The sequence below is a fragment of the Mycetomoellerius zeteki genome, unplaced genomic scaffold (assembly GCF_001594055.1).
Source record: "Mycetomoellerius zeteki isolate Tzet28-1 unplaced genomic scaffold, Tzet1.0 scaffold135, whole genome shotgun sequence".
Classification (NCBI taxonomy): domain Eukaryota; kingdom Metazoa; phylum Arthropoda; class Insecta; order Hymenoptera; family Formicidae; genus Mycetomoellerius; species Mycetomoellerius zeteki.
Window position 1 is genome coordinate 2,992,328 of NW_017256287.1, and position 20,294 is coordinate 3,012,621.

The 20,294-nt window shown below is 28.8% G+C and overlaps 3 protein-coding genes across 8 annotated transcripts; 2 read left to right on the top strand and 1 right to left on the bottom strand.

Moving 5' to 3' along the window:
• Positions 1 to 549: 549 nt before the first annotated feature.
• Positions 550 to 6,521, top strand: LOC108731580 (eukaryotic translation initiation factor 2-alpha kinase 1). Of its 6 annotated transcripts, none has more exons than XM_018461961.1 (10): positions 550 to 745; positions 789 to 985; positions 2,157 to 2,336; positions 2,415 to 2,589; positions 3,951 to 4,324; positions 4,415 to 4,698; positions 5,256 to 5,432; positions 5,524 to 5,679; positions 5,770 to 5,901; positions 6,138 to 6,521. In XM_018461961.1, exons 1-10 carry the CDS (start codon positions 630 to 632, stop codon positions 6,384 to 6,386), a joined length of 2,040 nt encoding a protein of 679 aa, XP_018317463.1. In that variant the 5' UTR covers positions 550 to 629; the 3' UTR covers positions 6,387 to 6,521. The 6 variants fall into 6 exon arrangements, with proteins under 6 accessions (XP_018317463.1, XP_018317465.1, XP_018317460.1 ...); XM_018461963.1 differs by having other exon boundaries at positions 813 to 985; XM_018461958.1 differs by having other exon boundaries at positions 3,951 to 4,698.
• A 2,152-nt stretch (positions 6,522 to 8,673) lies between these two features.
• On the bottom strand, positions 8,674 to 10,245 carry LOC108731533 (deleted in autism protein 1 homolog). The gene is made up of 4 exons (XM_018461889.1): positions 9,643 to 10,245; positions 9,208 to 9,508; positions 9,003 to 9,130; positions 8,674 to 8,892 (listed from the first exon to the last, which is right to left on the bottom strand). The coding sequence occupies exons 1-4, from the start codon at positions 10,243 to 10,245 to the stop codon at positions 8,674 to 8,676; spliced, it is 1,251 nt and encodes a 416-aa protein (XP_018317391.1).
• A 1,308-nt stretch (positions 10,246 to 11,553) lies between these two features.
• On the top strand, positions 11,554 to 16,899 carry phtf (putative homeodomain transcription factor). The gene is made up of 16 exons (XM_018461952.1): positions 11,554 to 12,053; positions 12,237 to 12,376; positions 13,081 to 13,292; positions 13,367 to 13,553; positions 13,614 to 13,750; positions 13,841 to 13,943; positions 14,020 to 14,229; positions 14,551 to 14,618; positions 14,852 to 15,021; positions 15,098 to 15,234; positions 15,362 to 15,671; positions 15,744 to 15,972; positions 16,058 to 16,153; positions 16,226 to 16,369; positions 16,454 to 16,549; positions 16,613 to 16,899. Exons 1-16 carry the CDS (start codon positions 12,013 to 12,015, stop codon positions 16,760 to 16,762), a joined length of 2,430 nt encoding a protein of 809 aa, XP_018317454.1. The 5' UTR covers positions 11,554 to 12,012; the 3' UTR covers positions 16,763 to 16,899.
• Positions 16,900 to 20,294: the final 3,395 nt, after the last annotated feature.

Consider the following 20,294-nt stretch of genomic DNA (forward strand, 5'->3'; position numbering starts at 1 on the left):
ACATTTATAAAATGTACAGCTTTTTTGAGGAAAATTTACTCGAAATATATAATACACGTGACGTATACTAAATTATATTAAGTAAAATTTTCCTTGAAGGGGACGTTTTGGAATACAACCTTAAAAAATAAGCCAAAAAATCAAATTTAATTAAATTAATTTTATAATGTAAATAATTCATTTTAATTTTAATTTAATTAATTTAATTTAATGTTTTATATTTCTTTGTACAAACGCCTTACCTAATTCTGCGAATTCTAACAGCATTTATTTATTACACTGATTATTTACACGTCACGATTCACAATCGAGTTTAGTAGTATCCGTAATTATTAACTGATGTTATAAAACTGCATGGAGTTTAAGTCATTTGACGTCATATAGTTAATAATTACGGATGTTACTAAACAAAATTGATGGTGACGTGTAGTCCTGTAATGTAGTCTTGTGATAGTCTCTGAAGCCTCAGGATTAAGCTGGATTAAAGATCAAGAATTTAGCAAGATCGAACTAGTAACTGCGTGTCTGACTTATCAGCTCTGTGCCTAGTGCGCGTGACGAAAAGATTAACGAATACTTCCAGAACGTTCGAAGGTTCAAATCTTTTTTCCCGTATTTATCTTGGCGCAATGTCGAAATTCACGGAAGCGCGCGTCGCATCGCTTAGGTGTTCGCGGATTTCAGCGTCCGCTCGTCTGGTTGAACGTTGTTTGGACGTGGTGGCCGAGACGGGATTTCGGAGAAGGTAGGCAAGTACGCGGAACTAACCGCCAATCATCGGTTCATAGCGTTTACACTTTACAGTTCGGCAGGTGGAACCGGTGGAATTTCGGAGCTGTCAGTCAGTGTCGTCAGTCCGCTCTCGCTGGCGTTATGGAGCCCAAAAGAACGGAATTGGAATCCTCCGATTGTGAAATGACAGAGAGTGTGGAGCAGACGAATCATCCTTGGAATGATCTGACGACCATAACTACGTTTGACCAGGGTATATATATATATATATATATTATATATATGCATATTAAGCTATCAATCTGGCGCTCTTTTTCAAACATTCGATGTAATAATTATCTGCCGAAATATAGGATTAAGTGATGTTCGAAATGTTTAAACATACCTTTCAAAATACATTATCTTGAAATTTTTACGAAATATGGAAAACAGATTTTAATATTGTATATAAAAAATTTTCTAAGTAAACATTTTAAGTTTTTAATGTAGAATTTTTTTAAAGTGACGAATTCATTTCAGTGCAAAAGAAGAAAAGATATCTTACAAAAATGTTTATTGTCAATGATTTTTTTTCTAATTTTTTTGTCATAGTAATACGTACATCATATGTTGCATCATTCTTTATATTTAAGAATTTAAAAATGGACATTTTTGTAATTTTTAAATTATAAAAATTTTAAATTATCAATAGACACAGTAGTGTTTTAGTATCAATAATTTTATGTATACAAGATGATAAAAAAGTGGTCACAAAATTTTGTGTGATAAATCAAGTCATTACTCAAGTAACAAACTATTTTTCATCATTTTTATATCAAAATAATATTAAAGAAGTCATTTTGCCGTTAAAATAAAGACTTATTAAAGACTTATTTAAACTATAAAATATCAGCTTGCTACATGTAGAGTATACTACTCCAGAGTTTGTTTTTTAAGTCTATGTTACTGTAATGTTGTTCTATAGTTATACTATAATAATGTATATTTAAAATAAAGCAAACCCTGGAGTATTAGTTACATTTAATTAAATACTAAAAAAAACTTTACATTAAGATTTTAATGAAGAAATTAATAATTTATTAAGATTTTAATTATTCTACCTAGTAGAATTTATCCATAAGACAATGCATTGATGTTTCCAAAGCATCTTAAAGCTTGAATCAAAGCTAGAGATGGTCATTTCGGAAAAATGTCATTATTTTTCATATTTAATATGGTATAACAAAACTTAACTAATATACTGCAGAGTTTATTTTTTTATAGATACACACTATTAATGATTTAATGAACACAACTTTGTGGCCACATTTTTTTACATACATTGCCTCATTTTTATTAACAAAAATGGACATTTTTGTAATTTTCTAAAACTGGGATACATCAGATACATGGTATCTGAAATTCACAAATCTTGATTTGTTTAGGCTCAAATAACAACATGAGGTCGACGTTTTGTCTGGATGATAATGACAATGAAAACGGGTCAATTGCGCCACGAGAACGGCAAATAACTCGATCCACTAGCATCTTAATCGAATCACTCCTACGACAATTATGCAATCTGTTAGAAGAGGATAAAGTTCGCAGAAATAAATTATATCATAGTAATCCTTCTCTTTAAACATTACGTAGAAAATATTTCTGTTAAGACATTTGTTTTATACACAACGTTTGTTTTATAGTGATCTGTGATAAGTTACATCAGTTGCGATTAATTAACGACACCTACAATACGTCGGAATTCGAAATGCTAAGAGGACAATATCAACATGCTTTGTTTCACATGCTTACAGTCGCTCGTGGTGAGCTTGAAAATGAAAATGCTTTGTCTATATCTATATCAAGTTATTACAACAGGTATTTATACAATATGTCTTTCTCCAAATCTTGTAATATGTTTTTTGACAAAAAATGTTATGCAACATATATAGACGTTGGGATTGTTTTCTTGATAACGGTATCAACACAACTTCGACACGTCGAACTTTTTTCGAAGCTCAACAATTACAATTTGTATTAGACCAACAAGAATAAATAAAGAGAAATAAGCCTATTTTTGGTTAAAGCGGATCTTAGTGCTTAAATATTTCAAAATGAATTAATATTCAATAATAATTAATAAGAAGTTTATAAGCCTGCACTGGATGTGCACTCAATGTGAAAAACGTTAGTTATTTAAAACGTCAATTTAATAATAATACATAACAATTATATTCATTAGACGTTTTGACTGAATTAATATTCTTTCGATGAATTAATATTCAATTGTGCAAACCGCGCGCCAAAATCTTTTGCGGTCTTGAAACGCAATATAAACAGAACTAGTAGTAATATCACGTATTAAATTGATAAGCAATTTAATAATTTTTATTACCATTCAGCCTTCCAATTGGCTGCGGAATAAACATCCTCTTACGGGTTTGAATTCGACTGCCAATGAGATACAACGGATCAAGTTAATTAATTTATTGTTACGATGTCTCCAATATTTGCGCTGAAGATGGCTTGTAAGTGGCCAAAATATTTGTTACATATATGATGTACAATTTTTTGAATTTACATCTTTTAATGGTGACACATGAAATGTTTTTTCGATATATAATTTTATGCGCACTAATCACAGCGCCGATTCCTATAGCTTTTCCAAATTTTTTTTAATATTAATAATTTTTTATGCTAATAAGCATTTTAAAAGGATATTAATAACTTGATACTAATCTAAGCATCTTAAAACTATAAATAATTTAATTAATTCGGATCTCAGCCGATTAACTTATTTATAATTCTTAAGATGCTTAGATTAATATTAAATTATTAATATTATTTTAAGATGCTTATTAACTTGAAAAATTATTAAATTGGTTTTTTTTTTTTATGTCAATTTATTATGTGATATTACATACTACTCTAGTTCTGTTCATGATTGCGTTTCAGGATCAAAAAAGATATGTATATAAATTCACTCTGAAATATTTGAGCATTAAAATCTGCTTTAACCAAAAATTAATTTATTTCTCTTATTGATTCTTAACTGATTTCTTTCTCATAGATCTTGTTAAAAAAAAAATGGTAATAGTCCTGTATCATTTTGCCATATTTTTATTTATTTTATTTTAAATAATAGTCTAGACTATTATTTAAAATACACCTATGCGCAACATTTTTTGTCGAAGAATATATTATAACGTCATATTGATATTATTCACGTTCTTACGCAGATTAATAAAACCGAAATTCCGTTATCGCGACGAATTTCGCGAAATATGCTTCATTGCTCGTGGAGGTTTTGGCGAAGTTTATAAAGCACAACATCGTCTCGACGGCATCGAATATGCGATTAAAAAAATAGTTATGCCCGGTGATTGTATAGAGACTATCCAGCAGCAACTAAATGAAGTATGGACATTAGCTAAATTAAAGCATACTAATATTGTTTCCTATAATGCGGCTTGGATGGAACCGTCATCGCCCAGTATTTCGTCATCTACAGATCGAGAATCATATAGGTCATCACACGAATCGAAATACTATCGAAAAGAAACCAAGTCAACATACAGTTCGCAGTCCATCGACGATTTATTCGATAACAATGGTGTGAATTTTAATAATAGTAAATTATGTCTCAATGAGCGAAATATACTACCTGATACTAAAGCATCTTCTACAATTGACATGTATACAGATAAAAAGAAAAAGCAAAATAAGGTATATGGGAATTCTAGTGATAGTATTTTTAATCGCAGCACTATTAGTAAAAGATTTGAGGAACTTAATTCGTCGGTTAATATCACAGGAGAGAAAATTGTTGAGAAAAGTGACACAGAAGAATGTACTAATGAATCTTGTACTAACGAATCTTCAGACGTAGTGTCTTTTCGAAATAGCAATAATAATGAAAATCTAGATCAAACAATTGCAGACATAGAATCTACTAGTCAAGAAGTATGTATGTACACTTCTAAAAAAGTAAGTATATAAATGTAATTAAGAAATATGTATCTGCTCTTTTTTTGCAAAGCAAATTTAAAAAAGCAGCCAGAAAAGAATAATAACTTAATAACTTTTTTATTACTTCACTAACATAAAGAATAACATTTTTTATCTTTACTTGATCTTCATCAGTTCTTATACGTAACAAATTGAAATCAAAATTATTTTGAATAACTAACGAGAGTAAAATAGCAATAAATTAATAATTATAATAAGAGACTGTGTAAAATTTTAACAACTTATAATATACATCAATAAATAAAAATTGAACAATATAAGTCAATTATTAAAACGAAGATAACTAATTCATCGGTCAGAAGCGAGAATCTTGTTAAGTATTATACATAGTAAAACAACGTAGAAGTCCGTTTCAATATTCGAAACAATTATTTTCCAAAAATTAGTTTTAACTCTTATTGTCAGCGCTGCTTATTAAGTATATAAATATTTTGTTTTGAGACAAAAGTGGATATTGAAAGTATATTAGTAAATATAATAAATTTTAATATTTGTCATGTGTTTTGGGTCAACAGAATCGACCGTATGTAATTTTATACATTCAAATGGCTTTGTGTGAACAAACACTCGAACATTGGCTGCACGGTAAAATAAGTGTATCACCTGAACCGATAGTTAAAGCGATATTTCAACAGATACTTTGTGGAGTCAATTATATGCATTCCCAAAAAGTAGTACATCACGATATAAAGGTAAAAATGTGCATATCTTCATCAACATAACATAAACCTCTTTCGAAATATGATTATATTTTACAGCCAAGAATATATTTATATTTTATAGCCAAGTAATATATTTATTTCGACAACCGGACAGCTTCAGATTCAATTAGGTGATTTCGGTTTAGCTTGTCCATTACAAAAAGAAAACCATCATTCTGTAATTGGTACTCATTTGTACGCAGCACCAGAACAACTGGAAGGAAAGTGTGATCGACAGGTAATTAAGAGAAGAAAAAATACTGATGAATATAAAGTATTATATATTTGAATATATCTTGCATTATATATATGTTCTTTTTTTTTGCAGAGTGATATCTATAGTTTAGGAATCGTTCTCATCGAGCTATTAAAACCAATAAAAACTCAAATGGAGTTAAGTTCTATAATCAGTTCTTTAAAGAATGATACAGTACCAGAAGCTTTTAAACGACACAAATGGGTGAGTTTTAAATACATTAAATTATTTATTATATTTTATATTATATATAATTATATTGATCTTTATTTAGGCTCCTATTCTGTAATTCTTAACAACAGCAATGATATCATTATATTGTCATTGCGCAACTTTCTTGTATAAAACCTGTGCAACGACAATGTAACAATATCATTATTGTCATTAAGAGTTATAGGAATGAGGGCTTAAATCTAAATTGTGTATGTACTTTTATTTAGACACAACTGGTCAAACAAATGGTGCGAAAGGATCCTTCCGAACGACCATCAACAAATCAGCTTCTGAAGGAATTTGATGACGACAAGGATGTAATAATAAATGGATTAAAAGATACTATTGTGGATTTAAAAAATGATAATCGTATTAAAGATAACACAATTCAGGAATTACAAGAAGAGATTGTGTTATTAAAGGAAAAAGTTCAGAAACTGTCACCTGACAATACAACAAAGAAAGCTATTATATGAGGTCTAAACTAACATAAAAAGACATGACATTAATAAGACTGATAAATATACAATTTTTTTTGAGTCCCTAGGAAAATAATAATTTACGCACATAGCAAAATAAGATTTTCAAATGTTTAGGCACTCTTATTTTAATCCACACACAACTTTTTTAATACACATAACAAATAACTAATTAAAAATTATATAAACTTTTAATTATATATTTTAGTTATATATTTATTTTTAATCAGATATCAGAATATAAACTAATTTTTTTAGTTACAGTACAGTGGTATTTTACATACTATTTTTAGACTTTTGATCTTTTCCTTTTTCAAGACACTCTAAACTTGTCCCAATGTATATATAAATTATACCTGCAAAATTTTAGAAATGAACAAAGATAAACAATGTCTAATAAGTGAAAATCTCTATCAGGAAAAAATATATTGTTTAAATTTCTTTATTAATCAATATTATTATATCAATCAATATTTATATAATATTTATTAATTTTCAAAAGATTTATATATCGTTATAAATCTATATTATAAATTACAGCAATATAACTAGTATAAAAATGTGCTACTTTAGCTATAAAATTTTATAATTATTGTAATGGTTTCAAAAGAGCTTCTTTAAAATCTGAAAATCCTTATTTGACGGTAATCTTTTTTTAAACAGAGTTTAGTAAAAACTGTTTTACTAAAATTTGATATAATTAAAAAGATATTTCTAACACAAATTGGATAAAAGACGAATGATATTTATTTCATGAAATAGCTTTCTCAAAATTAAGTGAAAGTCAGTATGTTTTCCTGTTGTCCCAGAACGAAATTTTAGGAGAATAGGAAAGAGAACAGAAAATTTTCTTTCATAATACAGTACTATTTAGGACACATTCAAGTTCCTATTTGAATGCTCCCCAGGATCATATCAACATTCTTTAACCTTGTTTAATATTTGATGAGGAACAAGAATAAAATGACATCTGGATGGCATTTGAATAATCTGAACAGCCTTAAAGATAAATCTCGAAAAAAAAAAAACAAATTTTGTTTTACCTACAAAGATAGACCATCCTGATTCGTTACTTAAACGTATCAGTAACCTTAGGCAATTGTGTTATAATTGACTATTCAATGTACATTAAAATAAGGCTGTAAGATATAATTAAATAGTGCCATTAAATGTCTTAATCGAATATGACGCATGTAAAACTATCTTAATAATTTTAAATTAAGAAGCGCCATAACGGTCAGAACGTTAAGATGTTGAACTATTGTAAATTCATTTAAATGAATTAATTTCAGAAATGATAATTACGTGCCGATATGGTCTCGGTAATCTAAAGGCTTAGGACACTCGCACGGAATGCAAGAGATCCGGGTTCGACTCCCGGCCGAGGCATTATTTTTCGCAATAAGTTTTATTACAGTTTTTAAGTTGGGGAATTTGGGGGGATTATTAATATTTTCAGATTTGATTGCGTTGAAAGTCCGACAACCATATCGGCACGTAATTATCATTTCTGAAATTAATTCATTTAAATGAATTTACAATAGTTCAACATCTTAACGTTCTGACCGTTATGGCGCTTCTTAATTTAAAATTATTATGTTTAACATTAGCGGTCTTTCAATCTTATTATTGTTTAAAACTATCTTGTAATATAAAGTATTTCTTATTATTACTATTTAGATAATACATAATTGTATATGGCATTTTTTCTGTATAAATTAAAATATATAAAATATTCGTCTTTCATTTATTAATATTACTTTGTACTGTCTCTGCAAACACAGATAGAATAAGATGGTACAATTTCGAAAATGATACATTTCTAAACGAAATAAGTAAAATTTTAATCCAATTTTCAAGGTTTAAGTTTAAATCCTCTCATTATATAAAGGATGCTAAAGGATAAATAGGAAAAAATTAAACTTGAACTTCGAAAATTGGATTCAAATCTTATTTCATTCAGAATTGTACTATGTTCAAAATTAAACATTACACATTATCTTTTATTATTATTACAAATATTAATAGTAATCAAAATAACAAATCAAGCGATGTACAAATGTAGTTTTATTCATTTTCAATTTAATTAAAATTATATACCATTTTTATATACAATTTCATTAACATTATTGAAGTAGTTTGTAATGTAACATTAAATTATAAATTAATATTAAAAATATACATACAATATTCTTTGGAAAAGATTTAAAAAAGAGTAAGATACAGTTGAAATATTCAACACAATAACATAATATTAAAAAATTTCTTAAGCTATAGTAACAAGCTACTTTATGGTATATTCATATTGAGGTATTTCGTCTAAAATTGCATCCAATAATACCTTTAGTCGCTGACCAAAAAATATTCTGGAATTAGTAGAATGAGGAACGGCACATTGTTGCAATAAATCCTTAATGTCCGGATATTGCTGCTCAATATTAGTAGGTACATCGTGAAGAAATCCACCAGGAAATGGATTTTCATTTCCTGAATTTAATAGAAGCTGCAATCACATACACTTTTATAAATATATTTAATGTTAATATAGTGTATATATAAAACTACCTGATATATCTGACTATAATATCTGTGTATAAATAAAATAGCAACTACCTGGCAAATTGCATAATAATTGTGGTCGCTTAAATAATGAATACAAATATCCTTGGAAGAAAATGCAAAACAATTAGGACAATCAAAGTGTATCGTGTTATGTATTTTCTGCCATTCCTTTGGATCATCTACGAATTAATATCATACAAATAATATTTCTTTGCTTATTTCATAAATGTCATTATAACAAGAAAATTTTTACTACCTTCTTGAGAAATATTTTTGTCAACAATTATAATATTCTCCAAATCGATAAATTTCGCTACATTTTCATGATCAACGGCAATATTATCAGCCGATATATCCGTTAAATAAAAACCAAACATTTCGTTCTTGAAGGTAAACAAATAAGCAGCATTTAAAAGACTTGAAGCTATTTTTACTCTTTGAATCCAAGATTTGTCATAATAATCAGACAGTGGTAACCCAACGTATTCTTCAATAATAATCCGACCGCAAGCTCCGAAATATCTTGGTACAGGCCATCCATTTTCAGCAGATAATATCTGTGTTTAGAGAGAGATATATAAAATATATAATTGTATTCAATCTTTCTATCAAAAAATAGTCTAACATTACCTAACAAATCCTATAATTAAAATGAACTATATAGTTTTCATATACTTTTATTATAATTTACCTGAAGTATTAAAGGCTCTGGATTTATGGAAACCAATGTCCAGAGATTAATTAGATATTGTGTGGGATCAATATGTTTATTGTTAAGATGAACATTATAAAATAGGTCATCTAAATGTCTGATTGTTGGACAAAGTCTTAATCGACTTGTATCATCCTTGGAAAAATCAGAAGTAATTATTTTTCTAATGAGATTATAAAAATCTGCTTTATATCTGTCTAATGGAACATTGGAGCAGGGATATTCCAAATGGAGTTCATTACATAATGTAATGTCAAGCGCTTTTAATTCAGAAGAGTGTGCCAATTTTTTTAGGACCACTTTACTTTGATTATATGTTCCAAAGAATACATTTTTAACGCCAAACAAATGAGAAATTATCGCATTAACATCATTCCACAGGAGATCTACTTTGTTAATGTTATGACATGCAGAAATGCCATAACACGCTGGACATTTATGCAGCTCTGTCAGTTGTGTTATAGAAGGATATAAACTTTGTAAAATAACATTGATTCTTAAAGCAAGAATGCAGATACCAATTAACAGTAATATTTTCCATTTTTTAAATCTAAAGATGTTATATATATAATACAGAATCATAAATCAATAATCAGATCCTCCTTTTATCTTTTTAATAGAAGCATCATATTTTGCAGATCTTTTTTGTTATATTATTTCCAGATGACTGTATAGGGGCCTCTAATTCTGCCCAAAAATTGTATAGCACAGAATGATTCAAACTTGTAACTATTTACTGCTTTTATATTCTTAACGAATCTGTATAATATTCGTAAAGCTTTTCAAAATATACGTTTTATAGGTTATGTTGTTTACCGGCTCTTTAAATGCGTAGCTTTGTTCTCATTGGTCAAATTTCAATTTTCACTCTTCAATGCGTAGCAATGCATAGTCTGATTCCGGCCTAAGAACACCTGATCAAATACCGGTCTTTTTTCTATTCCTAAAAAAAAGTTTGGCATCTAGAGACCAAGTTTTGTGCGTTACCGGCCTCAATTCGTGCGTATCCTTTAACTGGAATAACTCCGAAATTCACCGCCTCTGGGCCACAAATAACCCAGCAATGCGTGTGTACAGAGTGTACATTTTTTGTAACTAAAATATTTTTTTTTGTAATTTGGAATGTGAATTTTAAGATAGTGAACCATATTTATCCTTTGAACATTTTTGTTTCAGAGTTTTATATTTTTATATGAAACAGTGTATTTTTCTAATTTTGTTAACTATATTTATTTATAACAATTTATCTACAATTTGTTATGAATATATAACTGCACAAATACTTTCTAAAGATGTCAAAATATATGTAAAAATCATTTAATAATTTATATGTACTTGTCAAAGTGATGAAAATTAATCCAGGACACAATAAATCACCGAACGTGTATATTAAGGGTGCCAAAAACTAAGGTGTGTGTTAATTACTTTAATCACACTTTAATTTACTTTATCTTTTTTCTAATTCTTAGAAAAACTGGAAAAGGATAAAAAGTGAATTAAACCAAGATTAAAGTTGATTAAAGTTAATCTATTGGCAGAAATGGACATAAATTATAAATCAGAATTTGATCAATTCTCAGATTTTCTTATTCTTTCCCTTTTCACCGCTCCATGACCTCAGTATTGATTCATTTCGTTTCAAATACAGAAAATACATATAAAGAACATATTAAGAACGTGCATCTAAAAGCAGACATAGAATTTTGATTAAATTCCGCGGTAATTAATTCAACCGGCAGAACCGCTTAAGAAAAATTTAATTCGTTGTCCTGATTTTTTTTTACGTTAAACAGCCCAAAACCAAAAATTTTATTCATGTTAACAAAATAGTACGGATTATTTGATTCTGCCAGCATCTGTGACCTACAAACTACACTGTCGGTGCCGCCACCTAAAATCGTTGCTCCGCAGTTGTTCATTCAATGGGAATCGCGAATCACGACAATGACATCGCCACCTTTGTCCTTCGTCTGGGATGTCTGCCGTCTGGCAATCTAGGATCCAAATCGGGTGATCGGACGATCATAATGCTTCGATGTATGTTCCGTCCACATAGGTTCATGAATTGTGCTTTGTTGTGCGACAAATCGTTCCATCTTGTCGTCAAGTTCGGCCAGTCTAAGGTGATAATGCGAAATTAATAAGATCATCCTATTTATGGACGAATGCTGAATGAGCACGAAATTTGACATCGTACTTGGATACGATGCATATGATATGACGATATCACACTGACTATTTTGTAACTGTCCGTGTAAAGAATTTGCGGAAAATTGTAGTATTCCGTTTTTTCGCGAGCTGTTGTATTTTCGTTGCAATCTAAAAGCATTGTTGCAAGCTGCAACTCTAATGCGTTTAATCCATATGGGTCTCAACGAATTGGTGCATTGGTAAGAAACTTTGATCATATCAAATTTCTTTTATATTATGTTAAAATTTGATATTTGTCTCAACGATACGACTTCCTGAACTGAGACGTTTAATTTGGATGTTAATATTGATTGGAAAGTAACAACGATAAGGAAATGCAGGCATGAATGATAACTAGAATAATAAGAAGCAAATTTTTTCAGGTATCAAAAAAAGATTGGAACATATGATAAGCAACAATGGGAGAGAACCATAGAGCAACATATTCTTGATGGACTTACACATGTTCCAATGAGGACAACAAAACTTAAGACAGAACTGATTGATGTGGATCTCGTTCGTGGTATGCAACAGAGATATTAACTTACAGCTATATATATATATACGTATATATAAAATATTCATATATATAAACATATGTGTACACACAAGATGAATATGGTCATTTGTACTATATTGGATCAGTTTAAAGGCACGCATTAAAGGTTGTTTCATATAAAGTATCTAAATGCAATGGCATAATATGATCAACTTTGACAACAAAATAATACATATATATTCTATTAAATAATGTGACAAGGTAATTTTTTAAACATATTGTTTAAAATATTTGTTTTTACATGTAACTTTACCAATTTCATGTATAGCAGCTTGTGGTATGCACTAATCTAAATGTAATACAAGTGACCAAATTCATTATTGGGTGCTTTTCATTTGATGACACAAGCGTCGTTCCATCCTTCTTGACATTCAGAAAGTGACAAAGATAGAATAACACTTCTGTCAACTTGTGTTAACTTATGTCATTAAATGGAAAGCATCCAATAATGGTTGAAACAGCTTTTTACCATAGGAGATGAATACAGACTGTAACTGAATATAAAAAACCATACAAGAGAAAGTAAAATATTTACCTTTGGCTGCAAAAAGCTGATTTAACTATTAATCTTAACTTTACATATATATATATATATATATATTTAAATATATTACAGTATTTTTCTTGATAGACATGTATGTTCATTCATGATTTAATAATGTATATAGGATCTTCATTTCCGAAAGCCAAGCCAAAGCATGGTTTGTTGACAGTAGCTTGCCTAGCGTTTCAGCGACTCTTGTTCCTTCCATTGTACAAAAAGTGGTGGATACAGCAAACGAGTTATCGCATCTTTGTGTTTTTCTTGTTACTGTATAGCTTGCAAATGATCAACATATGCCTGTATTACGTTTATGCAAACAGGGAAAATGAGGCAGAAGTATGATGAGTTTTTTGATTTTCTAAACTGTGTGTTGCATTGCTATCCATCTTGATTGTCACATCTGTTTACAGATTATATCAATGTCCGAAGTATTAGTACCTGTTGTTATGATGTTTGTCTTGTGCACTGTTCATTCCCACATTGTATCGACACATTCAGGTCCTACTATGACGTATAATCAATCCAGACAACGAATAACAAGACGCTCTCGACACGTTAGGTGCAGGAACGGAAAATCGAGGCCTAGACAGAATTTACGTAAGTGTGCAAAAAAAAAACGGAATATTTATCTTTATAGTATTTTAATTTTTGCTAAAGGTATACATAAGGATTCAAAATCCTCTCAAGATATGGCTTCTGAGAAAGTGAGTACAGGAAATGAAGAAGTATTCACTGCAGTAAGATTTGCTAAAAAAGTGATAATCCAAAATTCCTCAACTGTTAGCCAATCTCAGGTAAATATCCAGATTTCAAGTTTATACTCGAATATACTAAATTATCGTATTTAGTATTTAAAACGTATTTAAAAATTTCTGATATAATAGGAACTTCCAAATGCTCAAGTAGTATATGACAAAGAATCATTAAGTACAACCGGAGAAAATTCTGACCCTGCAAACGAAAGTTCAACTAATCATGAACAGCAAGGTAAAAAAAATATTATTTGTTGCAAGTTTGTATATTTCATATGTTTTTAACACATACATATTTCTCTCTATAACAGATAATGTACCAGAAGAACATGTAGCAAATATACATCAGGACGATGATGGCTTTGAGAGTTTAAATGGGAATGTTTCCAGTGATAATGACAAAGGGATAGGCCGTGCACAGGTGCAAGAAAATAAATCACGATTGAGTTTGATACAGAGTAAAGATCATATGTCATGGTCAGAAGACAGCACTAGCCAACAAGTTTCATCAAAAAACTCAGGTTTGAGTTACAAGTATACGCTTGTAAAATAATTTGCAGATAGTTAACAATTTTGCAAAGATAATTATAAATCTTCATTCATTATTAAACATGCTATAGACATGCACTTTATAAACACATAAATTTTTTAAAATAATTTTTCAAATGTATATTTAATAATTCATCTAATTTTACGATTTATAACACTAAATGAAAGTAATCTTTTTTTCAAATTTGTTTTTGTTTGTGGTTGCTTTCCGAACCGCTAACACGCTTTAATCTTTGTTGGAAAGGTATAAAATGGAGTAATAGCTAAATCATCGTTTTCCACTTTCCACGCAGCACCTGACCCATTAAAAAATGATGACAATTTTATGGATAGCAAAAGCAATAATCATGGCAATATTAAGGTATTATCACTTATAAGTTTCATTTTTTTCTTGACTAAATCTATAGTTTAACAAAATTTCTATCTATTTATATTTTTTTTATTGTGCTTGTCTCCTTTGTAGGCCAATTCTTTTTAGATATTCTTTTTAAATATTCTTAAATATCCTTCATCAAGAACAAAAGATATTAAAAAGATTCATATCTAATACATCTTATATTAATCTATCGACTTTTGTATTCTTGTTAATTTAAGGCTAAAGATATTTCATCGAAAATATTGGGATCAAGAGAAGCACGACAACAATGCGAGAGCGAAGAAGAAGGCGAATGTGAGGAAGCTACAACGCATCATCTCACAGAGGCAACAACTTCTGCCACGGAATGGATGGGAGTAACAACTAACAGTGACGAGTGCAGTTACAGGTGAAATATTTATATTATGAGATATAATATTATTTTAATAAAGCATAATTTTTCATAAATTTCGAAATTATTACAGTTCAGAACTCGGGGAATCTGACATAGCCAGCGAGACTAATCTTAATTATGGAGAATTTGTGGAGCATCCTTTCTCATGGGAATTTGAATTACCACCTTCGATATTATTTAATTCTACTTGCACATCGTCTGATCGTGGTTAGTATAGCAAATTTTCCATATGAATAAAGATATAATTCATGAAGCGCGCAACTGTACGTTCAACAAATTAAACAGATGCAGATTTAATAATTCCTACTTATTGGTAGCATCATTTTGTCTTTAGTTTCATGTACAATTTGGACGCGGCGTGATATAAAAAAGGCTGAATTATCAGTGCTTGATATTAGTTCAGCTATTATTGCCAGAGTCGAATCCATGCCAGAGGGCATGAATTATTTTTACGGTGGTCTGATACTTAGCATTGCATTGTGTCTAATACCATCGATAAAACGACTGAGTGATCATATAGGATCAGATAATATTGGTAACGCATCTGTTAGCCTATTACCAAGTGATATAATTCAGGTAAACTTGGAAACATACACCGATGTCTTGTGTAGAATAATTGGTATCTCATTTGGAAATACTTTTTGGTAAGAGAATACTACTTATGTTTACATTTTAAAATATCTATGGATTAATAATTTTTTTAAATGACTTCTTAGGGAACGAACAGTGGTGCTAATTTCAATGTTTGAACGATTTATGTTGTCATGCTGTCTGTTTTTCTTGCTAGCAGTAGCAGAACGAACATACAAGCAGAGACTTTTGTACGCGAAATTATTCTCTCATTTGACATCATCCAGACGTGCGCGAAAGTCCGATTTACCGCACTTTCGTTTGAATAAAGTGCGCAATATAAAAACATGGCTAAGTGTCAGATCTTACTTGAAAGTAAGAATATTAAATATACGTCTTTATATACAATTAAAAATTCTTATATGTTTCATATCTTGCATTATATAATTTTGTATTGTAGCGAAGAGGCCCGCAGCGATCTGTAGACGTAATTGTTTCAGCAATATTTATTATAACATTATTATTGCTGTCATTCGTAAGTTTGGAACTAATTAAAGTAAGTACATTTTGTTTTTTTAACATCTATTTTTACTTTTTATTTCTTTTGATAATGCAAATCTTATTTTAGGATCTCGATAATTTACACTCACGATATAATGTCGAAGCATTATTCTGGAGCTTCTCGCTTGGGATATTTATATTGCGGTTTATGACGTTAGGAACAAAAATCAACAAAAAGTACAGAAATCTCTCAATTTTGATAACTGAACAGGTAGGCAACTTTGTTATAATGTATTTAAACTTTTATTCCAGAAAGTTTTCTAAAACCTGTCTTATTTTTCAATAAAATTTTTAGATCAACTTATATTTGCAAATTGAGCAAAAGCCACATAAAAAAGAAGAACTTATGGTTGCAAATAGTGTATTGAAATTAGCGGCTGACTTGATAAAGGTATGCATTTTTACAAATTCAATGAAGAACTAATATAAATAAGTTTAAAGGGATATTTTACAGGAATTGGAGAGTCCGTTCAAAATCTCTGGGCTGTCAGCTAATCCGTATTTGTACACTATTACTAAAGTAGTGCTTCTGTCGGCACTTTCAGGAGTGCTTTCAGAACTTCTTGGTTTCAAGCTAAAACTACATAAAATAAAAATTAAATGAAGCAATATAAGACGTGATACGTATGGAAGAAGCGCATTAGTCCATCAATCTCGAACTGTCTAATGGATTTAAACTTAATCTGTCCTCAGCGAAAATTGGCTTGACTTAATTATACTAAGTTAAGTAACTTTAAGTTAAGATGCTTTAGCTTATTAAACTTGGAGACTGTAAGTAACAAAACCTTATTTACTCTCTAAAACTTTTAGAGTGAAATTTCTCTCACTCTTAAAAATTAAAAATTGAGCCATTTTTTTTTTTTTTCAAGATTGGCTCAATTTTCACTTCTTAAAATGAGATTCCACTCCAAAGAATTTAGAGAATAGCTAGTCATCAATGACAATTTAATACAATACTCAATATATTCAAAATTTTAAGATGTAATTAAAACAGAATTTATAATGAAAATTCTCATTTTAAAAAATTATTTCAAATACGTTGAAAAATTTGAACAAAAACATACAACTTCAATTCTTTACTACACGATTATTTTTTTCGTGTTGGAAGAATGCTGAAATTACATATTAATAGAGTAATGATCATATTTCATTAAATTAATTTTATTGACTACTTTCATTTTTCTACCTAATTTTTAGATAGAAAAATTATAATGAGTAACTCAATAATTATATTTATAAAATTTAAGGGGATAATAAACAGAAGATTTAAATGTACATCACAGGAGATTACATTTTGTAATCTCCTTATTTTTCTCACTTAATGTAGTATTCTACAAGTTTGTGTGAAAAGCAACGAGATTATATTGCATATTGACACGATTATAGTTTTTTCTATCGTCTCATAAATATATTTCAAATAAAATTGACTCATCATTATAAATAAGAATACTTAACGCACACATTTAAGATAAGGCAATATGTTTATTGTATATCAGATTATTGATTAGCCCTTACTATCAGAATATTCTTCTTGAATTATTGCATATTATTACTTCATCATTGGTAATTTATTATGTTTAATATTTAAAAAATATTTGCACTTCATGAAATATAAAGAATTTGAAATTTTTTTTCAATGTACAGTGTAAATATTGAAAATTCATAACACAATAATCCACAAACACAATTCTTCAATAGATGTCCTAAGGAGTCTAGAGCACGTCCTACGTTCTAAGAACGTCGCCAGGAATTCTTTCGGGGAACTGTGTTGTGTGGAAAGGGCTCGACTTCCTAAAAAAAAGTTTAACTTTAAATGAAAATTTTGATATTTTCTGAATGTTATAGTAAAAGTTTATCTGTTGTGAATGTAAAACGTTCAATTTTATAGGTATATTATTTTGTATTTATTTTGTAACTACCAATTTGATAGTAGTACATTTATTTGGACGAATATATTCGTCAAGCTTTTAATGATAACGAGTTCAATCATTATGTATACCCTAAGATTGTGTAGGAGAGTGAATGAATAATCTGAGATGTATTCGTAAAATTTATTAAAGCTTCAATAGATTTATATTTACATTATTTTTTTCAATATAGTTCCTTTGATTTTTGCATTTGATCCAGCATAAATTTATCTGTGCTCTTAAGAAAAAAGTTTTTGATTGGTCTCTCAGCACTACTTTTTTCATATTTTATTCAGTGATAAATCAATGACCAAACAGATAGTAATTCAAGGAAGTGAATGATTATATATGCCATCTGTTTTCAATTTACAAATAAAAATTTTTCACTAGCTATAAACAAATTTATGGAATAGACCACAAAAACAAGGACACTGTACTCGAAAATAATGTAAATCTCTATTGCAATTTTAAAAAATTTCATAGATACATTCTGAAATATTATTGATACCGTTATATAATTTGACAACTTGCGACATATTTTCGCAGATATTATATAAGATGTATTTGAAATGCATGCATAATTATATGATTCGAGAATGCACTTGAAGTCATATATTATGTAAATATACTGTAGGTACGTATTATGAGATAGAGTATCTATTATGAGAAAAATAGTACCTGTGCGATAATAAGATTAAATGTAAATTATTTTTCAAATACGTTTAAACTTGTCGCCAATATAGAAGAAATAAAAACAACTTTATGTATATGAAATTTATTTACATATACATAAAAAAAAACTGTTGTACGAAAAAATTTTTTTCATACTTATGTCCTATAAAAGATAGTTTTTTTCAATTTGTTTATTATATTATTTTCTTTCGTTTCAGTAGTTAATTTTAGATTTATGATTTAAATCAATGTATAACAAAATTTGACAAGAAAAATCAAAAGTGACCTCAATAGCTCCACGAACATGCCTATAAGAAGTACATCAAGTTTATTTATGTAAATTTTATAATATGCATGTTTAATGCTTGAAGAAATACTTAGAAATAATATTAATGATAATCGTACATGCATTTTTCAATGATAAGATAATCTTGTTGATGATAAATCTAAGAAAGATAATTAACAACAAGAGAGGCTATCAATCTTAAACTTTACTACAAGTTCTAAATTATCCTGTTACAATCATTTGGTTAAATTATCCTATTAAATCATTTATGCTGTATTTGGGCGCTCACGCGTTTCATTCTATCTTTCTTCCGCATATAATAAGTGATAAAAGATAGAATGAAGCTTACAGTGATTTACAGGGCGTGAGCGTCCGAACGCAGCCTCTTATCTGTCATACAAAATAAACTTAACGCGTGTGTGCGCTTTGCGCTCGCACATACATACATTTAACACAAATATTACTTTTCGCAATTATTTTTTTTAGTTACCCATTGAGTACAATGTCTAAAATCAATATATAAAACAATTTTAATATTTTTAGGAGTTCTTTAAGAAATGCTTTTAAGATATTTCATAAAGAACTTTGAAAGATATTTTAAAATTGTCTTATGCGTCGATTTTACCCGCTTATTCGGCAATCTTTAGAAATTAATATCTGGAAGGATATATTGGTCATAACAGTCCTTGCAAAGTAAATTAAATTTGGAAATGTGTTCAATATTTACACTTCAAATAAACTATGTACATATGAAGGTTATATATAAAATTATATCTATATATTAATAACGTTTTTATAATTTATTTAATCTATTTGTTATTAAAAATTAAATTATTGACAACACTTAAAAAAATTCAATTTTTTATGTAAGTAGTTTGTGTTCAAAATAATTTATACAAAGTTTTATTGTGATTGTCTGTTTAGTTATTCTGTAAATAAATAAATAAATAAAATAATTTTACTTATTTACAGAACAACTAATCTCTGCATCGCAATAAAGCTTTATATTATATTATAAATCATTTTAAATATATAGTTAAAGTACTTAAATCAAAAGTTTAGATATATCTATCTTTTATCGAAATAATTTCATCCATGTAGAACATTGCCGCTAAATTTTTTCTATTACTTTCAAATGCAATATAAAACCATCTGTAATTTTTTCATAATTTTTTAAATGTTTTCAAAATATGTCCTCAATTATTGCGAAAATTGCAAAATAGTAGCGGACTTTTCGATTCAGTTTATTCCGTTCTATCTCTATCTACAAG

Excerpts from the sequence above, each read along its gene's own strand:
- LOC108731580 (XM_018461958.1), top strand. The coding sequence starts at position 630 with ATGTCGAAATTCACGGAAGCGCGCGTCGCATCGCTTAGGTGTTCGCGG. Across the intron at positions 746-788 it reads GAGACGGGATTTCGGAGAAG|CGTTTACACTTTACAGTTCG; the intron begins GTAGGCAAGTAC and ends ATCGGTTCATAG. Across the intron at positions 2,590-3,950 it reads ATATCAAGTTATTACAACAG|ATTAATAAAACCGAAATTCC; the intron begins GTATTTATACAA and ends GTTCTTACGCAG.
- phtf (XM_018461952.1), top strand. The coding sequence starts at position 12,013 with ATGCGTTTAATCCATATGGGTCTCAACGAATTGGTGCATTG. Across the intron at positions 15,672-15,743 it reads TCATTTGGAAATACTTTTTG|GGAACGAACAGTGGTGCTAA; the intron begins GTAAGAGAATAC and ends ATGACTTCTTAG. Across the intron at positions 16,550-16,612 it reads TAGCGGCTGACTTGATAAAG|GAATTGGAGAGTCCGTTCAA; the intron begins GTATGCATTTTT and ends GATATTTTACAG.
- LOC108731533 (XM_018461889.1), bottom strand. The coding sequence starts at position 10,245 with ATGATTCTGTATTATATATATAACATCTTTAGATTTAAAAAATGGAAA. Across the intron at positions 9,509-9,642 it reads CAGAGCCTTTAATACTTCAG|ATATTATCTGCTGAAAATGG; the intron begins GTAAATTATAAT and ends CTCTAAACACAG. Across the intron at positions 8,893-9,002 it reads ATTATTATGCAATTTGCCAG|CTTCTATTAAATTCAGGAAA; the intron begins GTAGTTGCTATT and ends ATGTGATTGCAG.